This window comes from Dioscorea cayenensis, chromosome 1 (genome assembly GCF_009730915.1).
Source record: "Dioscorea cayenensis subsp. rotundata cultivar TDr96_F1 chromosome 1, TDr96_F1_v2_PseudoChromosome.rev07_lg8_w22 25.fasta, whole genome shotgun sequence".
Lineage (NCBI taxonomy): Eukaryota > Viridiplantae > Streptophyta > Magnoliopsida > Dioscoreales > Dioscoreaceae > Dioscorea > Dioscorea cayenensis.
Window position 1 is genome coordinate 26549130 of NC_052471.1, and position 18323 is coordinate 26567452.

At 35.2% G+C, this 18323-nt stretch overlaps 1 protein-coding gene across 1 annotated transcript; it reads right to left on the reverse strand.

The window, feature by feature from the left end:
• Positions 1-1038: 1038 nt before the first annotated feature.
• Positions 1039-4447, reverse strand: LOC120260522 (pentatricopeptide repeat-containing protein At2g26790, mitochondrial-like). The gene is made up of 2 exons (XM_039268012.1): positions 1825-4447; positions 1039-1121 (listed from the first exon to the last, which is right to left on the reverse strand). The coding sequence occupies exon 1, from the start codon at positions 4351-4353 to the stop codon at positions 1906-1908; it is 2448 nt and encodes an 815-aa protein (XP_039123946.1). The 5' UTR covers positions 4354-4447; the 3' UTR covers positions 1039-1121; positions 1825-1905.
• Between the last annotated feature and the right edge of the window lie 13876 nt (positions 4448-18323).

Here is an 18323-nt window from a genome sequence, read left to right on the forward strand (position 1 = left end):
AAGTACAAATGAACCGCATTTCAAATTCCTAAGCCCGAAACACTTGGGGAAGCAAAACAAAATTTCATAAAACAAGTAACAAAATTTACCCTCTTGCCAAGTTCCCCACAATCAACACATCTTCACATATACACCTGAAAATTTTGGTAGTCGACTCAATCCTTCAGACAGTACTCCCCTTGCTGGAAAGCTTCTACGAGAGCAGCTCCTGCTCTTTGATCGGCCAAAACCATGTTGTATCCTCTGTCATAAGACATCCTTCCAACCATCTACACTGCTTGGTGATGAAAGATTTCCATTTGGTTTTCAACAAGAACATTAAATGTCAGTTGAAACCGCTCAACCATGACTCATACAAGCACTCCTGCTTTCAATGTTCTTCCCCATCCACCTAATTAAGTGCAGTGAGGAGATTCTGACTTTCAAAGCTAACTTAACAAAGAAACACCTTCACTCTCCTGTGAATGGTCATGTTAAAGAACATAATGGCCCTTATGGTATCCCCAGCAACCATCACAACGGCTCTTAATGGAAAAAAGTATGTGAAGTACCAACTTTAACAACAACCAACACTTTCACAACCTCATGTCAATATCTCCTGCAGCCACAGTACCAAAAACTTCTATAGCTTTATACCTTACATTACTGCTTGTTGTTCTCCAACATGCCTCCATTTGTTATGCCAGCTCTAAGTTCCCAACAGCTAGCTTGTTTGACCTTCTTCTCCAGCAAAAGTCAATAAGTTTCCGATCCTGCAAAACAGCATATTTTGAACTTGGAGAAGTTCTACCTGCACCAAATGTCAAGCCGAGCAAGTTCAATTCACTTTGGCCATTCTTCAATTGTACCTGAATGGCTATCCCTTCAGGTCAATATCAACCAACTCTTCTAATGTCAACAGACAAAAGGGCCCTCTTCAACCACTTCTCAATAACTTCTTGATTGAAGGTGCACCCAGTCCTGTGGTCACGGGATCATATATTTTCTGTTTTGCAAGGGAACAGAAATGACACATAGACGAGCTCATTATGTGTTTTCCTGGTTAGCTGTCATCAGATTGGCTCTCAAGATGTGAACTTCCATCACAGATCTCTGCCATATCTTCGAAGCAGCTAGTAAATCTAGACACAAAAATGAGAACAGGGTCAAAGAACAAAAAAGCTACTTCGCCAGGCAAGATGAATAATAACTAAATTCCACTGAATAACCCTTATAGTGAATCCCAGAAAAGAAGTTTCATATTTAAGCCTCAGCAAGACAATTTTTGGCTTGTAAGAAAGATCTTTGACCCAGAATAAGGCAAAATACTGTGATAAACCTAAAAAATGCACAAGTAAGGTCCAAATGCACGTGTGACAGATGCATTTTATGCAGGTGTGTGCTTCTCTCTTGTATGCATCATTTGACTAAACGTTGGCTGCAATTTCTGTTTAACAGCAAAAAAAAAAAGCATCTGACTGAGTATATTAACACTTCGCGTATTTTATTTTCTTGCATGCTCATTCGCTAAAGTTTAAATCATTAAATCCAATTAAATATTTCCCATATCAGAAAAGCATCACTTTGCAGGAACATAATGACATAACCAACCCATACACTTCCCACTATATGGCATTTATTTCACTGATGAAAAGATAAATTTTGTCGGTGAGACATAAATTTCACAGGCAATGTTTTTAGCAAAGCCAAAGTACCACTAGGTACAAACATTTCACCATAAACAAAACTAAAAATTTGGTCATATGATTTTGAACATGTTGGAGAGCTAAAAGTGATCTATCCTTAAAACAAATGCAAATCTTTTATAATCTCAGCCAAAATTACCTGAAGATTTGATAATCTGAAGGCACTGGCATCCAAGTGAAGCAGGACATGCAAGGCATGAGCACTTGAGCAAATCAAGGACTATCTTTGAATTTGCAGTTGTCTGTACTTTCGGTTTCCACGCTTCAAAATGGATAAAGTGATATGATCAACCTCTATTCCTTTGTTTATCATTTCCTCAACCAGGGCTTCAGCCTTACCTACCTCTCCTTGATGACAGTAACCATTTGCCAGAGATGTATAAGTGAAAGCATCAGGTCTGAGGCCCTTTCCTCTCATCTCATCAAAGAGATTGAGAGCATCTTGAAAATAATCCATCTTGCAAAGTCCATCAATCAATTGTGTGTAGCAAACAACATCAGGTTCAAGCTCTGACGCTTTCATATCATTCAACAATTTTGAAGATTTTGCTTTGAAAGACAATTTTCTATTTTCCCTGTTAGGAGACAGCCAAAATTCATGCTGGACTTGTTTCAAACAAACATCCAACATAACTGTACATGTAACGACATCAGGTTTAATTCCCTTTTCTTGCATTTCAATAAATAAATCGTGGGTTTTTTGGATCTGATCTACCTTGCAATATCCATTCATTAACGTAGTATACAAAATAACATCTGGGTTCAGCCCTCTATTGACCAAATCATCAAACCAAAATTGAGCATGTCTCATATCTCCTTTCTGACAATAGGCTGAAATAAGACTATTATAGGCAAACTCATCTGGAGTTACATTCCTCGCTAACATCAAATTGAATACTGTGGAAGCTTCATCTACACAATTCTCCTTACAAAGTTCACCAACAAGTTTAGAGCAAACAAGCTGATCCACAAAATACCCCTGCTTAGATAACTGAACAAAAAGTTCATATGCATCTTGAGCACAAGCCAATTCCAGAAACCCACAAACCATTGTGCTGAAAAGAATTACTTCTTGAGCAATCCCTTTCTCCTTTAAACCTTTAAATAATTCTTTGGCCTCCTTTAAGCGCCCGCCTTTGCAAAGATTCTCAATGGCCACACTATAGGTAACTGCATTGGGCTCCAAGCCCCTCTCAATCATATAATCCATAAGCTCATATGCCTCCTTCACAAAACCATGCTTACAAAAGCCACCAACAAGTACATTATAGGTAACAAGATCTGGCTCCACATTGAGCTTCACCATACTAGAGAAAACTTTCTGAGCATTATACATTTCACCATTACGGCAATACCCACATATCAAAATTGTATAATGAATCTTATCAGGAACTATCCCCTGACCCTTCATTTCTTCAATCAGCTCAATGGCATCATCCATGTTCCCTAACTTGCAATGAGCATTTAGTGCAAAATTATACAATACTTTGTCAAGGTAACCCCCTGAGACCTTAAACATCTGAAAATACTCAAGAGCTTCTGAATCCATCCCCCTTTTGCTGAAACATTGGAGGATAAAGCTGACAACAAAATAGTTAGGACTGACATAATTTGAGACCATTTCATCATAAAGTTCCAGTGCTCTTAAGAGATCTGCAGCATTGCCTGTGGTACAATATCCTCGAATAAGGCATCCATAGCTAAATGCATCTGCAGGAACATCTCGCTTCACCATATCCTGCAAAAGCTTCTCAGCTTCTTGAAGCCTCAACTCTTTGCACAAGGCACTAATGACTTTGCCATAAAGCACACTATCAACAGGAACACCCTTTTGGATTATTGTTTGAAGCAAAGCAGACCCTATTTCAGATTTTCCACTAGCACACAGTCCTTCTATTAACGTTGTGTATGTAATCACATCAGGCATAACTCCAGTCTCTTTCATCTCCTCCAATACAATGAATGCTGCATCAAACTTCCCACCTCGGCAGAGCGCTTTGATGAGAATTGTGAACCTATAAGCATCTGGACTCATACCAAAATTCTTCATTTGTTCATAAACAGCCATTACTAGATCAAAATCACTACTTTCCACCATGAAATTCAATAAAAAGTTGCAAGATTTAGGCGAAGGAACAAACCCACGACCGGCCAGCTGAACAACAGCATCAAAAGCCTCCCTTGGCTTATTACAGACAGTGAATGCGCGGATCAACGCATCCAAAACAAACAATAGCTTGCCAGAACGATTCAAGAACCGAGATAGAGTATCAAAGAGGTCGGGAAACGAGAAATCCACACCGGGCTTCGATAAAACAAGATCAGAGAACAGAGACACGAGCTTATGACGATGACCAGAGGTAAAGAGGATGCAGACCATGGCAACGTAGGAGGCGAGGTCGCCGCGGAGGCCGAGAGCAAGACTATCGTCGAAGATGGAGAGTCCGACGCTGGGCTTCAGGTTGAGGAGTAATTCGCCGACCTGCGGCCTTTGCAGAGGTGAGGGTTTCGCTTCGAAGGTGGAAGGGAGGTCCTGGATCAGCGCGGCAGAGGAGGAGACAGAGAAGGAGGAGGAGCGGGAGCGATTGGGCAGGATTCTAGGGTTTCTGAGAAGAAGCTTGGAGAGCTTGAAGCCGACGAGGCCATTGAAGAAGAATTGAGGCTTCATCGCTGAGAAGCCATTGAAGAAGAAGGCGTCTAAAACCCTAGCCAAATTCTTCTGGCGAGCTAACGGGTCGGATTTTTTTGAACGGATTTGAATCCGGTAAGGGCTCATGAATATTGTAGAGCTGCTAAAATAGTTTTTATTTTGTTAATAATTTTTTCTGTATTAATAAAAGAAATAACTACTAGCATTTGGTTCCGGTGATGGAATGGGAATCATGTCTCCCTACCGATGGGACACCCTTGCATGAATTGGAGTGTTAGGAGTATTGCCTAGCAATTAGATGTTTTTAGAAAGATGGAATATCTTTTTGGTGAAATTTGGGTTGAATTCCACTCTTTGAAGATAAAATGTTGGTTTTATCCCTGTTGTAAAGCTCCTTTCACATTAAGAGTGTGTTTGTTTCAAGGGATTTTGAGTTCCCAGTAACTCCAAATGCCTTATTATTTTAAAATCAGTTGATTGTTTTGAAGTATTTCTTTTGTCATGGGATTTTGAAATACCATCAACCAAGGATTTTGGTTTACGGTCAAATTGACCGTAAAACCAAATCTAAAGTTTTGTGGGTTCATTGAAATCCCTCACATGTCATCACGTAAGGCATTCAGTACTCCATCAACACGAAGGTGAGAACGACAGCTTCTGAGAAGTATGAGCAGTCGAAGCTTGTTAACACCAACACCAGCACAATTCCTCGTTACCGAAACTAGAGCAACTCCCTTCTACAAGGACACCGGCGCAGCTCCTTTCTGAGGAGTTGAAGCTTGTCAACACCAACGCTAGCTCAGCTCCGTTCTTGTTGCAGCTCTTCAACCAGGGCACCGCCGCAGCTTCCTTCTAAGGAGTTAAAGCTCGTCAGCACCAACGCTAGTGCAGCTCCGTTCTTGTTGGAGCTATTCAACAAGGACATCGGCGCAGCTTCGTCACTGTTTTACCTTCAAAATCCAGCACTAGCATAGATCTGGAGGTTTAAGTTTCAATTCAAGTAAAAGTAAGATTTTTGAATATGAGTGTTTGGACTGTTTGGTGGATTGGCTAATTTTGGTTGATTTTGGTTGTTATTGGCTTTGATCTATATTTTGTGAGCAAAGCATGGGTTTTTGTGTTTGTGGCTTTGAGATCTGAGAGATAAAGCTTGGTTTTATATGTTGGATTAGTGTTATTTTGTGTGTGTACTGCTGATCTGAGATATAGATCTTTGGAAATGTTGCTTGATCTTTACTTTTGTGTTGTAGCTTGAAGGGAATGAAATTGAAGCTTTGACAAGAGATTTGTGAAAGCATTTGTTGTCACGGTAATGGCTTGTTTGGAATTTGTTGATTTTTTTGTATGTGTTTGAAGGATTTGATTTGGTTTTGAATTCTATTGGTGAGTAGATGTTAGTAAGAGATTTTCAGGGGGGCTTGATACCAGCTAAAAAGGAAATTTCAGGTTTCCAGGTTTTTTGCCTCCCTATTGTGAGTTCAATCCTCATCTTCTTTCAGTTTTAGTTCCAAGTTTTTATGGATTGATATCTTGCTTTCATTGTAAGTTCAAGCTTCATCTTCAATCAGTTTGATAGGAATTCATACTTTTGGATAATTTTGGATTGAAGAGGAAGGAGAATTGGTTGAAGGGAAAGGGAAAAAAAAAAAGAAATGTTTATATTTTGATTTGCCTATATACATATCTTTTAAATTACAATAAGGAAATGTAATATTCTAGAGGTTGAATGGAATAGCATATTGTCCAACAAGAGCTTTGTTAGAAGAAAATGGCCTGCAAAAGGTGGAATGGATTCGGCTGAAGAACAGGATTGACAAGAAAACTGCATATTTGCAAGAATTGGAAGATCAAGTAAGTCCATCCACATTGTCTTCTCAACCATTGAAATATACTATTTTTATTTTTTTGCCTTTTATTGTTTCTTTTATGATGGACTTACTTGACCTAGAAGATTTTATGGTTGCTAATTGATCATTATATATATACATATACATATATATATATATTGGCTTTATAGTCTTCTTCAAGCAGCAACTGGTGGTTTTTCTTCAATTTTTCTTGATTATCAAGAGAGGATTGCTAGGCATGAAGCTGCTCACTTCTTAGGAATGCATTCTTCTCTATATGCTAGTAGCAACTATAAATATTTGTGGGTGCATTAGCCCAAATCCCAAAATTTTTTTGACACATTAATGATGTTTGGATATAAATTAGTTAATGTGATTTGCACAAACTTTTGCCCATACTATTTACAGCTCTGTATGTATAGTTCTTACTTTAAATTTATGAACCTATTATCTTCTTCCACCTTCCATCAGTTCTATTTTTCAGTTTTATTTTTCAGTTTCATCCCCATTTTGTGCCTTCAGTATCACTTGCTAAATTTTTGTTTAATTACTTTCACTAATGTTCTAGAATGTATCACATTCTCTTCATCTTTGCCTATTTGGATGTATGCACTAACATGCTAATGATGTGCTCCATTTGAATCCCAGTTGCTTACTTGATTTGATTGCCTATTTTGGGATATTCATTGGACATTGGAAAAGAACATGTCAATCCAATTGATGAGAGGTTACAAAAGTTGATATACGGTGGGTAGCTTGCCAATAAAGGAGTTGGACAGGTACAAGCTTGACGCCATTTTGTACAACTTAGAGATGAATTTGTCATCTTTGTGGGGTGAGCTTGTTAAATTAGAAAACTTTTTTTTATGAGAAGTAGGGGATAAATTATGCATAATTTTGTACCACCAGTTTTTTTTATAAGCTAGCATGAGGTTTTACTTAAATACAATGGATTTAAGTAACTTGATTTGCAAATGTCCTTACATGATAATATTCAATGGCAGGTCCTGCTACATTAAAATCTTTGACATCATTACCAGCAGACATATTAGGCTCAATTTCCAATTCTCAGGTTGGCTATAACTTGTGTTCCTTTGATTTTGTATTATTTTTTTTTTTGTTTTATACTCTTTGGAAGCATGTGGTGGATTGATTCTTGCAAAAATGTGTGATGAACAGACATATGCGTGCATTGATATGAAAGAGAACACAAAAAATATTTGTTTGTTATTTTATTTAATACAATTAACTTTGAAATTCTTTTGTATGTATTTTGGTGGAAACATTGAATGGATAAATGGGTATCAACAAATCAAAACTGACAGTCAACTAATCTCAATTTTTTGTAATTTGATATCAACTTGATAAATCATTGAGTATATTATGGACAAATATTTGTTTGTTAATTTATTTAATACAATTAACTTTGAAATTCTTTTGTATGCCATTTTTGTGGAAACAGTGAATGGGTAAATGGGTATCAACAAATCAAAACTGACAATCAACTTATATCAAATTCTTGTAATTTGATAATAATTTGATAAATCATTGAGTATATTATGGACAAATATTTGTTTGTTAATTTATTTAATACAATTAACTTTGAAATTCTTTTGTATGCCATTTTTGTGGAAACAGTGAATGGGTAAATGGGTATCAACAAATCAAAACTGACAATCAACTAATATCAAATTCTTGTAATTTGATAATAATTTGATAAATCATTGAGTATATTATGGACAAATATTCGTTTGTTAATTTATTTAATACAATTAACTTTGAAATTCTTTTGTGTGTCATTTTTGGTTTATGTATCTATATTTAAAACACACAATGTCATGAACCACTTTGTATGTTCTTTTTTAATATCTTGTAGATGGTTGAGCAAAACATAGAGGATAACTTTTGTGCTGCTCGCATTACAATCCTTGCCACGGCTTTTGCTGTCACATTACTTTTGCATAGTAAACGATGAAAACTCTGTAGAGAGCCCTCTTGTGCACAATCATAAATTAGAGAGCAATATTTATCGAGACTAATAGATGGAAATGACACAACTAGTATCAATATGGTCCATATGAACAAATCAACCTTCTTCAATCTTTGCTCGATAATGAGACGAAAGGGCTTTATGAGAGACACATTGCACATTATTATTGAAGAACAACTACTGATGTTCCTTCACACCATAGGACATAACCAGTGTAATCGTGTCATAGCACATAATTTTCTCAGATCTAGTGAGACAGTTAGCAGGTACTTTAATCATGTCTTATACGCAATCGGGCAATTGCGTGATGAATATGTGCGGCCACCTAGTACACAGACTCAAGCGTATAGAACATCGAGGTCCACACTATACCCTTATTCCAAGGTATTAAACTATCGATCTACTCAAATAAATTAATTATTCCAGAACCAGTTCTTAATTACAATGTGTTAATGGTAGGATTATATTGGAGTTTTAGATGAGACCCATATCCATACTTTGTTCCTACATCTGAAGTTGCAATATTTCATGGGAGAAAACCATACCCTACGCAAAACGTACTTGCTGTTGTTGATTTCGACTTACGTTTTACCTATGTTCTTGCTGGATGGGAAGGTTCAGCACATTATCCTTTAGTTTTATGTGATGCACTTGAAAGACCACCAAATGGGTTATTAGTCCCTAAAGGTATTTATTTTGTCTAGTTTACTGATATATAGTTTAGCATTCAATAACAACTAACCACCAACTTTGCATTTTTTTTTAGGGAAATATTACTTAGTCGAGGCTGGATACGCAATGTGGCCGGGTTTTATAGCTCCATAAATAAGTGTTAGATACCATCTTAAAGAATTTGTCTCACGGACACCGGCTAACCATAAAGAATTTTTTAACCTTCGTCATTTATCAGCCCGTACCACCATTGAACGAGCTTTTGGTTCTCATAAGGAACGCTTCAAAGTATTCTCATCGAGACCATTCTTTTCATTCAAAACTCAAGCTGAACTTGTGTTAGCTGCATGTATTTTGCATAATTATATTATAAGTGGAGGAGAAGATATTTTCATACCTTCTGAGGAAGAATGGAGACCACAACGACCACCATCAGAAAGAAACATGAGAGAACAAAGGGAGGAGGTCCATGAATGGATGGCACATATAGAACAGATTGTACGTGATATGTGGACTAACAAATAGACAATGGCTAATTATTTTTAAGAAAAATTGTGCTGCCTTTTCTAATCAAGACCAATGATGTTACCATGTGTTTTTTTGTCATGTTATGGGGTTGTACTTGTTTATTACTTTTTGTGTTTCTATGAATTAGTTTTACATTTGTAATTGTTTATCATATGGTTATTATGAAACTTCATTTTATTAGTTATAGCAATTATTTCCTAAAAATATCCATCCATTAATGAAAAAAATTACTTGTGTCCAATTATAGAATGGACAACATAGGGATCTCAGAAGACAACGAAATGTCATCAATGAGAACCCCCGTTAAAAGAACTGGTGGTAAATAAAAGATGGACAACTACGGAAAGCCGATTTTTCATAAGATTCATGGCAACTCAAGTGGAACAAGGCTTCAAAGTCGACAAGGGACTCAAACCCCAAGCATTTCATGCTGTAATTATTGCAATGAAAAACGATTTTGGAGTTATAGTTACCGAAGCAAATGTAACTAACCACCTGAGAACAATTCGCAGACGATGGGCAAAAATTAAAAAAAACTAAAAGAGCTAAGTGGAATGGAATGGGATAATAGATTGAAGATGATTATTATGGGGGAATCAGAATTCAGGAACTATGTACAGGTATAAATTTATTTGTTATTTATTCCTATTTACGTTGCCCAATTATTTATTTTGAATGAAATAACTTTTATCTAAATGTTCAATTTGACATGTTTTTATATGTTAGGCTCATCCACAAGATGAACCATATTTAAAAAAAAACCAATTGAGGATCATGACTTGCTCGAGCTTATTTGTGGTAATGATTAAGCAACTGGAAGTCATGCTATTTAATTTAGGGATGATATTGGCACACATATGGATGGTAATGTTGACTCTTGTTGTCCATCCCAAATTGATGGTCTTGATGACATGTTCTTTGAAGAGACTGATTATCATCACAACACGCCACCGCCCATCCACAACCAATCAGAGAGTATAGAACCTAGGGAAGTATCCTCCACTCAATCAAGAAAAGAAAAAATAACACGCAAAATGCCCTCAGAAGTTGAATACCACCATTAAGAAGGCATTAAGTGGAAAAAAGTCTACTCGAGATTTAGAATTTGCAAAGGAATTGATTGGTGAATGCATGAAGCTCAAAACATATGGCTACTCTGGCCGTGAAATCAATAAGGCCTATGATTGGTTAATGGCTGACGATAGTATAGCTATGGGTTTCGTGGCAAAAGATGAAGAGTTAAGGAAGTATTGGGCGGAGGACTTCTTTCAGTCACTTCACAATCAAGGAGATTTTCTTCCTAGGTCCACTTAGGTTGGTTTATATTTATTTAATTTTTTCTGTGTATGTTATGATGATTGTTATGCATGTAGTATATTATTGTAATTTTTTTTAATAGGATGTCGCAAACTATGGGACATCTCAAAGAGTTTACTAGTGTGACCACGAAGAACGCAACAAGTAACTAATAATACTAATATCATTATTTATATATTGTTTTTGTTAATTAGCTCATGGTAATAAAAACAGGATTTTTTTTTTTTCATATATGCAGGATTTTGAGTATTGAAGGTTCAATGCGTTAAATAGTAAACTTAAGTGGTTGGAGTTTGATGAGATTGACTGTGAAATGGTTGCCCCTTTGCTTTTGAACATGTTTTTTTTTTTGTGTTTGTATACTCAGTCTAAACTCTTGTTCATTTGAATGTTTTAAAGCTTGAAACTATGAAGTTGGTAATGCTTAAATTATTGAATGATGATATAATTATTTATGATGTTTTGCTTGTTGCAAGTATCAGGTACAACTTGAAATCTTTCTTACATGAATCTTGTTTGAAGCATATGATGATATAATGTTTTTCTTTCTTGTTCATTGTTTTTCCCTAACAGAATTTATGCCATTTATGTGTGAAGGAACACATAAAGATCCTGTAATTAATTATTTTATATGTGTTTTAATTATCATAACTAAATCAATTAATTATTGTGTTTTAATTACTAGAACCTAAATTCTGACTCCAATGCCGAGGTTAAGTGCCCGTTATTTAAAAAATAAAAATCCAAAAAGAACCTAAAAAGAACTTTAAAAGATTATTTACTTAATATATATTAATTAAATAAATAAATTATTAAATTTAAATATTATTTTAAATATTTAATTATTTTAATTAAAATTAATAATGATATTTATAATACTTAAAATTAAAATTAAAATTAATAATGATATTTATAATCATTAAAGCATAATTATATGTTAAATTAGTGATTATATCAATAATTATTTTTTTATTTTTAATAACATTTAATTGTGCATTTATAATTAATTAAACTTAATAATAATTTAATATGGGGTAACCTCACCAAAAGTTTTTATATCTTAGAAACACATCCAACCAAACACATGTTTTCAAAATCCAGATTTACAAATCCTTTCAAACAAATACAAAATTCTGAAATCAAGCATTTCCAAATACAGTTAACCAAACACTAAATTTGATTCTCCTGCATTTTTAAATTCAAGGATTTACAAATACACTATAATTGAAAATCCACTGCATTTTCAACTACATCTAACCAAACACCACCTAAATCGCTCTTGCCCTAACGTCTCAAAATCTCAGTGTGCTTAATCGATTCTTTTATCTTTTCAACTGCCTTTGAGGAGAGAAAGGATCAAGTGGTGCTCAATCGATCTCTTACTCTAAATATAATTGTTGCTAAGAAAGAGTTAAATGACTAGGTAGGCGTACCTCCTCTCCATGGCATGACCTAACCTCGAGCTTCAAAACTCCACCGCCATGCTTCCCCTCTCCTTTAGCCACACTGGCAGCCATTCCATGTCATGGAGATATCAAAGGCCCAACTTTCAAGAGGCCAATCTCTCCCCAATTCGGATCCCAAGTATTGCCTTACAAATGTGTTGTGCTTTGCTGGGAGCTTGGAGGAAGTTCTAGGGGGTGTGGCTAGGGATGGCAATGGGGCGGGGCCAGGGTTGGGCATGCCTCTACCATCCCTGCCCCCGGATGGCAATGGGGCGTGGCGGGGTTGGGCAAGCCTTTACCATCCTTGTCCCGCCCCGCCCTGCCCCGTTCCCTTTTTTTTTTATTAAACTGCCCGCCCGGCCCCACCCTACCCCGCTCATAGTTACAAATAAGTAATTAAAATTACTAAAAACATTTTTAAAATAGATTCTTTATAAAACATATACTTATAAAAACAAGCTCATAAGAAATTTATTGAATTTTTTTTTTAAAAAAAATTATTTACCCCCCACACTATATAATATTTATAATAAGTTAAATTATTAGTGGGGCGGAACGGGGCAGGGCATGGAAAAACCAAACCCGCCCTACCCCGCCCAAAACCGTCCCGTTCTGGGTGGATCGGGTCAGAAACCACGGGTCGGTTCGGTTTTTGCCATCCCTATGTGCGGCTTGTCTATTTTAACTAATAGGTAAGCAAATTCCTCTCTTTGTTTTGACATTAGACTGAATCTTCTATCTTGTTCTTGTTTTGTTCCTCTTTATGAGATAAATTCCATCTTTGGGTTGAGGGCCTCTTATAGTTGTTCTATTGAATGTGTGCTTCACTTTCATTTCATTGTGTTAGCATTGTGCCATCAGCAGCATGTTGTGCGTTAAATTCATAGGGTTGTACCAAAGTGTTCCTATTGAAACAATGGACAAGTCTTAGCTATTGGCTTTGTTTTCAATCCGCAAAGATCTGGAGATTTGCTCAAAGTTATGATCCCAATATTGACCAATCAAGGGATTTGTGGCTTGGATTGAGTTGTTGGTAGATCCTTTGTGCAAATTTCATACTTATATTATTTTATTATATACTTGTTATGTTTGGGGTGGCATGTTTAATGATTGGTTTCTTGTGAACCTAGTTCTCTTTTAGCATGACCAATAGATGTTCCATTGTTGAATGATTGGATGTGTTTTGCTACCAGGTCACCACATTAGTATTGGTTCTTAAGTCCACTTGTACTCCAGCTAATGAGTATGATTTAAATCATTGAAGAGTTTGTCTCCTATGCATGGTTATGGCTTTTAGGATGTAGATATTAGCCACTTAAGCTTTCCTTTTAGGTTTATTTTGTTATGCTAGGGGAAAACTTCAAATGTGTATCAATGTGTTGAGTCATGTTGTAGATTGTTATGTTATTTTTCCTTGTTTAAGCCTAGATTGATGTTTGAGTTATAGTTCTTTCTTCCACTAAGCATTAGACTTGGGTTATGCTCTTTATACGATATCTCAAGAAGGTTTGATTTGGCTTTGGGAGTGGGTTAGAGTGGGAGCTATTCCAAGTAAATAATTCCACATATAGCTTTTCAACTATATTTTTGTTATATATATAAATTTTTGTTATATGTATGTTTAATTACTTACTTGTGTATTATTCATTATTTACTTGAACATAAATTAGTTAATGCTTTGATAAGTAGGATCATGTGAACTTCGGGGTTTATCTTACATTTCTCAAATGAGAGCTTAGATATTATTACTTTGAGTTTTTTTGAGTTGCTATATTCATTTGATTAAGAATGGAAATCCTACCATGTAACCATCTTAAAAATTTTGGCATGGAGTAAGTACTTCAATTGTATTATGATTTTAAAATGTTGATTTTCTTTTGCTAATTTATTAACCATTCATATTAGTATATATATGTATATTAATTATGTACATGAGTTACTCCCATTACCATCCATATACCTTTTTTCTGTCACATCCCGACCTGTGGGCCAGGCATGCAACAACCGCTGCGACTTCCTGAGGAGGAACACTCATACCACTCAACCCTCGAGTCACCCCAGGGTTGACAATACCCTGGATTTTCATAATCCTAAACCAAAATCACACATGCAAAGTATACAAGACCAAGAATACAACAATAACACAGAGGAATCCATAATACTAAAACCTGATAATAGAGTTCAATAAATATACTAGTTATCAATACTATAAAGATCTCGAGAAGGAATAAACAACATACAAAATATGCAAATAGGGTAACAAATATACTAGTGGATCCATGTCCTTATACAATGCAAAATGTTCAAAGATATACATATGTAAGAGTGGAAATGAGAAAATAAAAACAATAATACATGACGATGCCAAGCACTCCACCTCGCATCGACGCAACCAACTACTGAAACCGAGAAGGGAGGGAGAGGTTGAGTAACTAATGTCACTCAGTGAATGTGTTAGCACTATTCTAAAAGAACATCGAAACAAACCAATAAATTTCCAAAAAGACAAGCTTTTGAACTAATACATACAACTTTTAAACATTTTTGTACATACATCAATACATATGCTCATATTGAAATAATGAATAGTATAAAAGAATCACTATTGCTCAAGTGAGGATTTCAACATCCCAAATATCAAAGATTAACATAAAACAAGTTTTCAAAGCATTAAAACATAAAACTCATCGCAAGTCGCTATCAAATCAATTTTCCAAGAAACATAATTTTTGTAAGAGACTACCCTCCCAAGAGCTATAGTTGGGCTTCACACCCCCCTCATCACAATCTAAAATAGCATGATTTTGCACAACTGAAATGTAAAATAGTTCTCAAGTCAATGACCTAAAAACACTGTCCGACAGTAGTTGTCATCATGACCAAGTTAAGAGCAGTCAAGGTCTTCGTACCCTTGATGTTGGTCCATCAGTTTCGTGTGGTGACTCTGAATTTTTGATGCACATCCAGTCAAGCACTATGTGCCACCTAAAGTGGATTAATAAAAATTAGGCCCACCACGCCACCTCTAAAGGCTAGCACATGGGGACCCCCTACTGCAGCAAGCGGGTTACAACCCATCACCATCAAAACATAAACATAGAACAGGGTCGAAGCCCACATCATAATTGTAGGAGATACACAACACCATGTGTGACAATAATATTCGTGGAAAATCAAGTTTCAAACAATTCAAAATGTTCACTTCCTGGACACTCACATTTCACAAATGAAAATCATTTGCATATGTACCAATATCAAAAGCACAATAATGTGTAGAAAATTTCATAAATCAACATACGGTCCAAATCCAAGACAAATATTTATATTTCAGAAAGGAAAACTTTTTCAAATTTAGAAATATTAACTATACAATTTTACGAATATAGGTTTCACAAACATTTTCCATTGTAAATACCAATAGTATCAACCGAAAACATTGAACATACTTTTGGAATATCTTTTTAAAAGAATGACACGCATTAGAACGAATTCTGACATTTGGCCTAATTAAAACTCACACAATACTCATGATTACTCTAGCTTCACCTCTTAAGCAATTCAATAAAATTCTCTAAAATATAAGAGCAATTCCAAGAACAATTCAAGCATAAAATCCAAGTTTTCCATAAAACCTGAAAATGCTATCTTACAGTTCTCTCAATCTTGACATCACTTTCACATCCTCTCATAACTTGTTAAAGAGATATTCATCAAAGATCATCAATAATGGACAATTAATTACCAACCTCAATTGTAAAATACAACTTCAATTTACCCATGAACAAATGATTGCCACATAATCTAATTACATATACCAAAGCCAAATTGAACATGAAAATCTAATTCCCAGATCACATATGCCTTTGCATATCGAGACATCGATCAACTATTGCATTCAAGATTTTGATATGCCTATAAGGTTCACATACCATCAAGTAGCCATTTACACAATCCAACACTATTTAGACTTTTCCTACACTTAACCAAACTTAAATTCCTCAACAAAGCATCATTTCTTGTAAACACCGACATTAACCTAACCACTAATAAATTCAATATATAAGCTCTCAAAAGTCAACTCCCTCCTCTTGGGAGCATTATATCTAGCAATTCTAGGGAAATCACAACAACCTTCAATTTAACATTCCAAATTCATTCCAACACTCCACACATATTACACAAGTTATCTATCATTATTCTTCTAAAGAATTTCCATTGTATTAAAATAGACACATCAAACTCATGAATTTCAATTCAGCAATACTTATAGTTATTAATATTTGTCCTTTAGATATATTTATAGAATCGAATACATTCGAGTTTCAAACATTTTATTCACTCATCCAAACAACTTAACCCACTCACAACTTAGCCAATGAAAAAGCTTGAGTGAGCTATCTCTCCGTCAGCTCGTTGCCTCGAGCAAAGCTCTCACCACCTAACCACAACACAATCACACACACACACACACACACACACACACACACACAAAACAAACAAAGATTAAACAAAAGAAATTACAAATGAAAACCTAAGTCCAACAATGCAATGCAACCCTAAATGAGACCCAAGGTTGGCCCAAAATTGGGTTCCAAGGTTCCCAAAGAGTTCCAAGAATTCTTGGCTTCAATCCAAACCCAAGGAAGCAAGGAAATGAAAGAGATTTACCTGTGCTATAGTATAGCTATAGTAATCTATTTCCAAAGAAGAAGAACATCCATGAATTCAACAACATTTAAGGAATACAATAAAATACATAATACTCCTCTCATGCTTCTAATGCTCAATTTGCAAGAAGGAGACAAAGCTCAAGCTCTCAAGCTCCGAATTCATGACCCTAGATCTACCATGCCATCTAAACAACAAGGAGCAAGGAAAGGATGAAAACCTTACCTCTGTCTTTCAAAGAGAAGGAATGATGGATAAAGGGCTTCAATATACGACAACGCCAACTTGTTTCTCGCACACTCTAAACCACTCTTTAAGCCCTATCGAGGCAAATGCAAGAAAACTCGACTAAGTTTAAAGTTAATACACAAGAAAAAACATTGAAATACCATATTTGTCATTCTCAATGTTTTAAAGCTTTAGTAATTGTTATATTATTATTGATTCTCATTGGTATAAGCTTGAGGGATTACACATTAGAAGCATTGTTTTCTTAAAATTGACTGTCTTAAGTAGGTTCTTTCTGTTAGTTATATACTTAATTATTTATTTATCTATTTTCATTTCTTCTTGTTTCTGTGAATAGTATATATATAGTGTGTATATATATATATCCCTGCAGCCAATGGCGGAACCAGGACGCCATGAGGGAGGCGAAAGGGGGAACCAGGGACGCCATGAGGGAGGCGAAGGGGGCTCAAAGAAAAGCATAAAAAAACCATCCAACAAAAACAATTATCTGAAGTGAAAAATATATTAAGAAAAGCATAAGCTCATAAGCTACAATTTGAACTATTGCCATTACTGGTGTCAGTCAAGCAAGGTTTGTAACTAAGAGAAGGCACCGCATCTCCCAAGTTTCAATTTTCTTAAAATACTATAGAATCAATCTCTCTTGATATAAACAACCAAACTATAATTCTTTCACTTTAACATCTATATTATTATATCATAATAACTGTCCTTGCCATACTACATCATCAAGGGGGCTCAAAGAAAAAGCATAAAAAAACAATTATCCGAAGTGAAAAAAATATTAAGAAAAAGCATAAGCTCATAAGCTACAATTTGAACTATTGCCATTCTTGGTGTCGATCAAGCAAGGTTTGTAACTAAGAGAAGGCACCGCATCTCCCAAGTTTCAATTTTCTTAAAATACTATAGAATCAATCTCTCTTGATATAAACAACCAAACTATCATTCTTTCACTTTAACATCTATATTATTATATCATAATAACTGTCCTTGCCATACTACATCATCAACCTAATTTTTTTAATTACTAAACTTCTTTATAAATTTAATTAAAATTTAATAACATTTTTTAAAATTTCTCATAAATTTGTATTAACATTTAGAAATTCCTGCAATGTTTTCAAAATAAAAATTGTAACTTTAAAACTACGGAAGTGGCATTAATTTTTTTTTACATTACTAAATTTTTTATAAATTATCTAAACTAAGTATAAGCTCATAAGCTACAATTTGAACTATTGCCATTACTGGTGTTAGTCAAGCAAG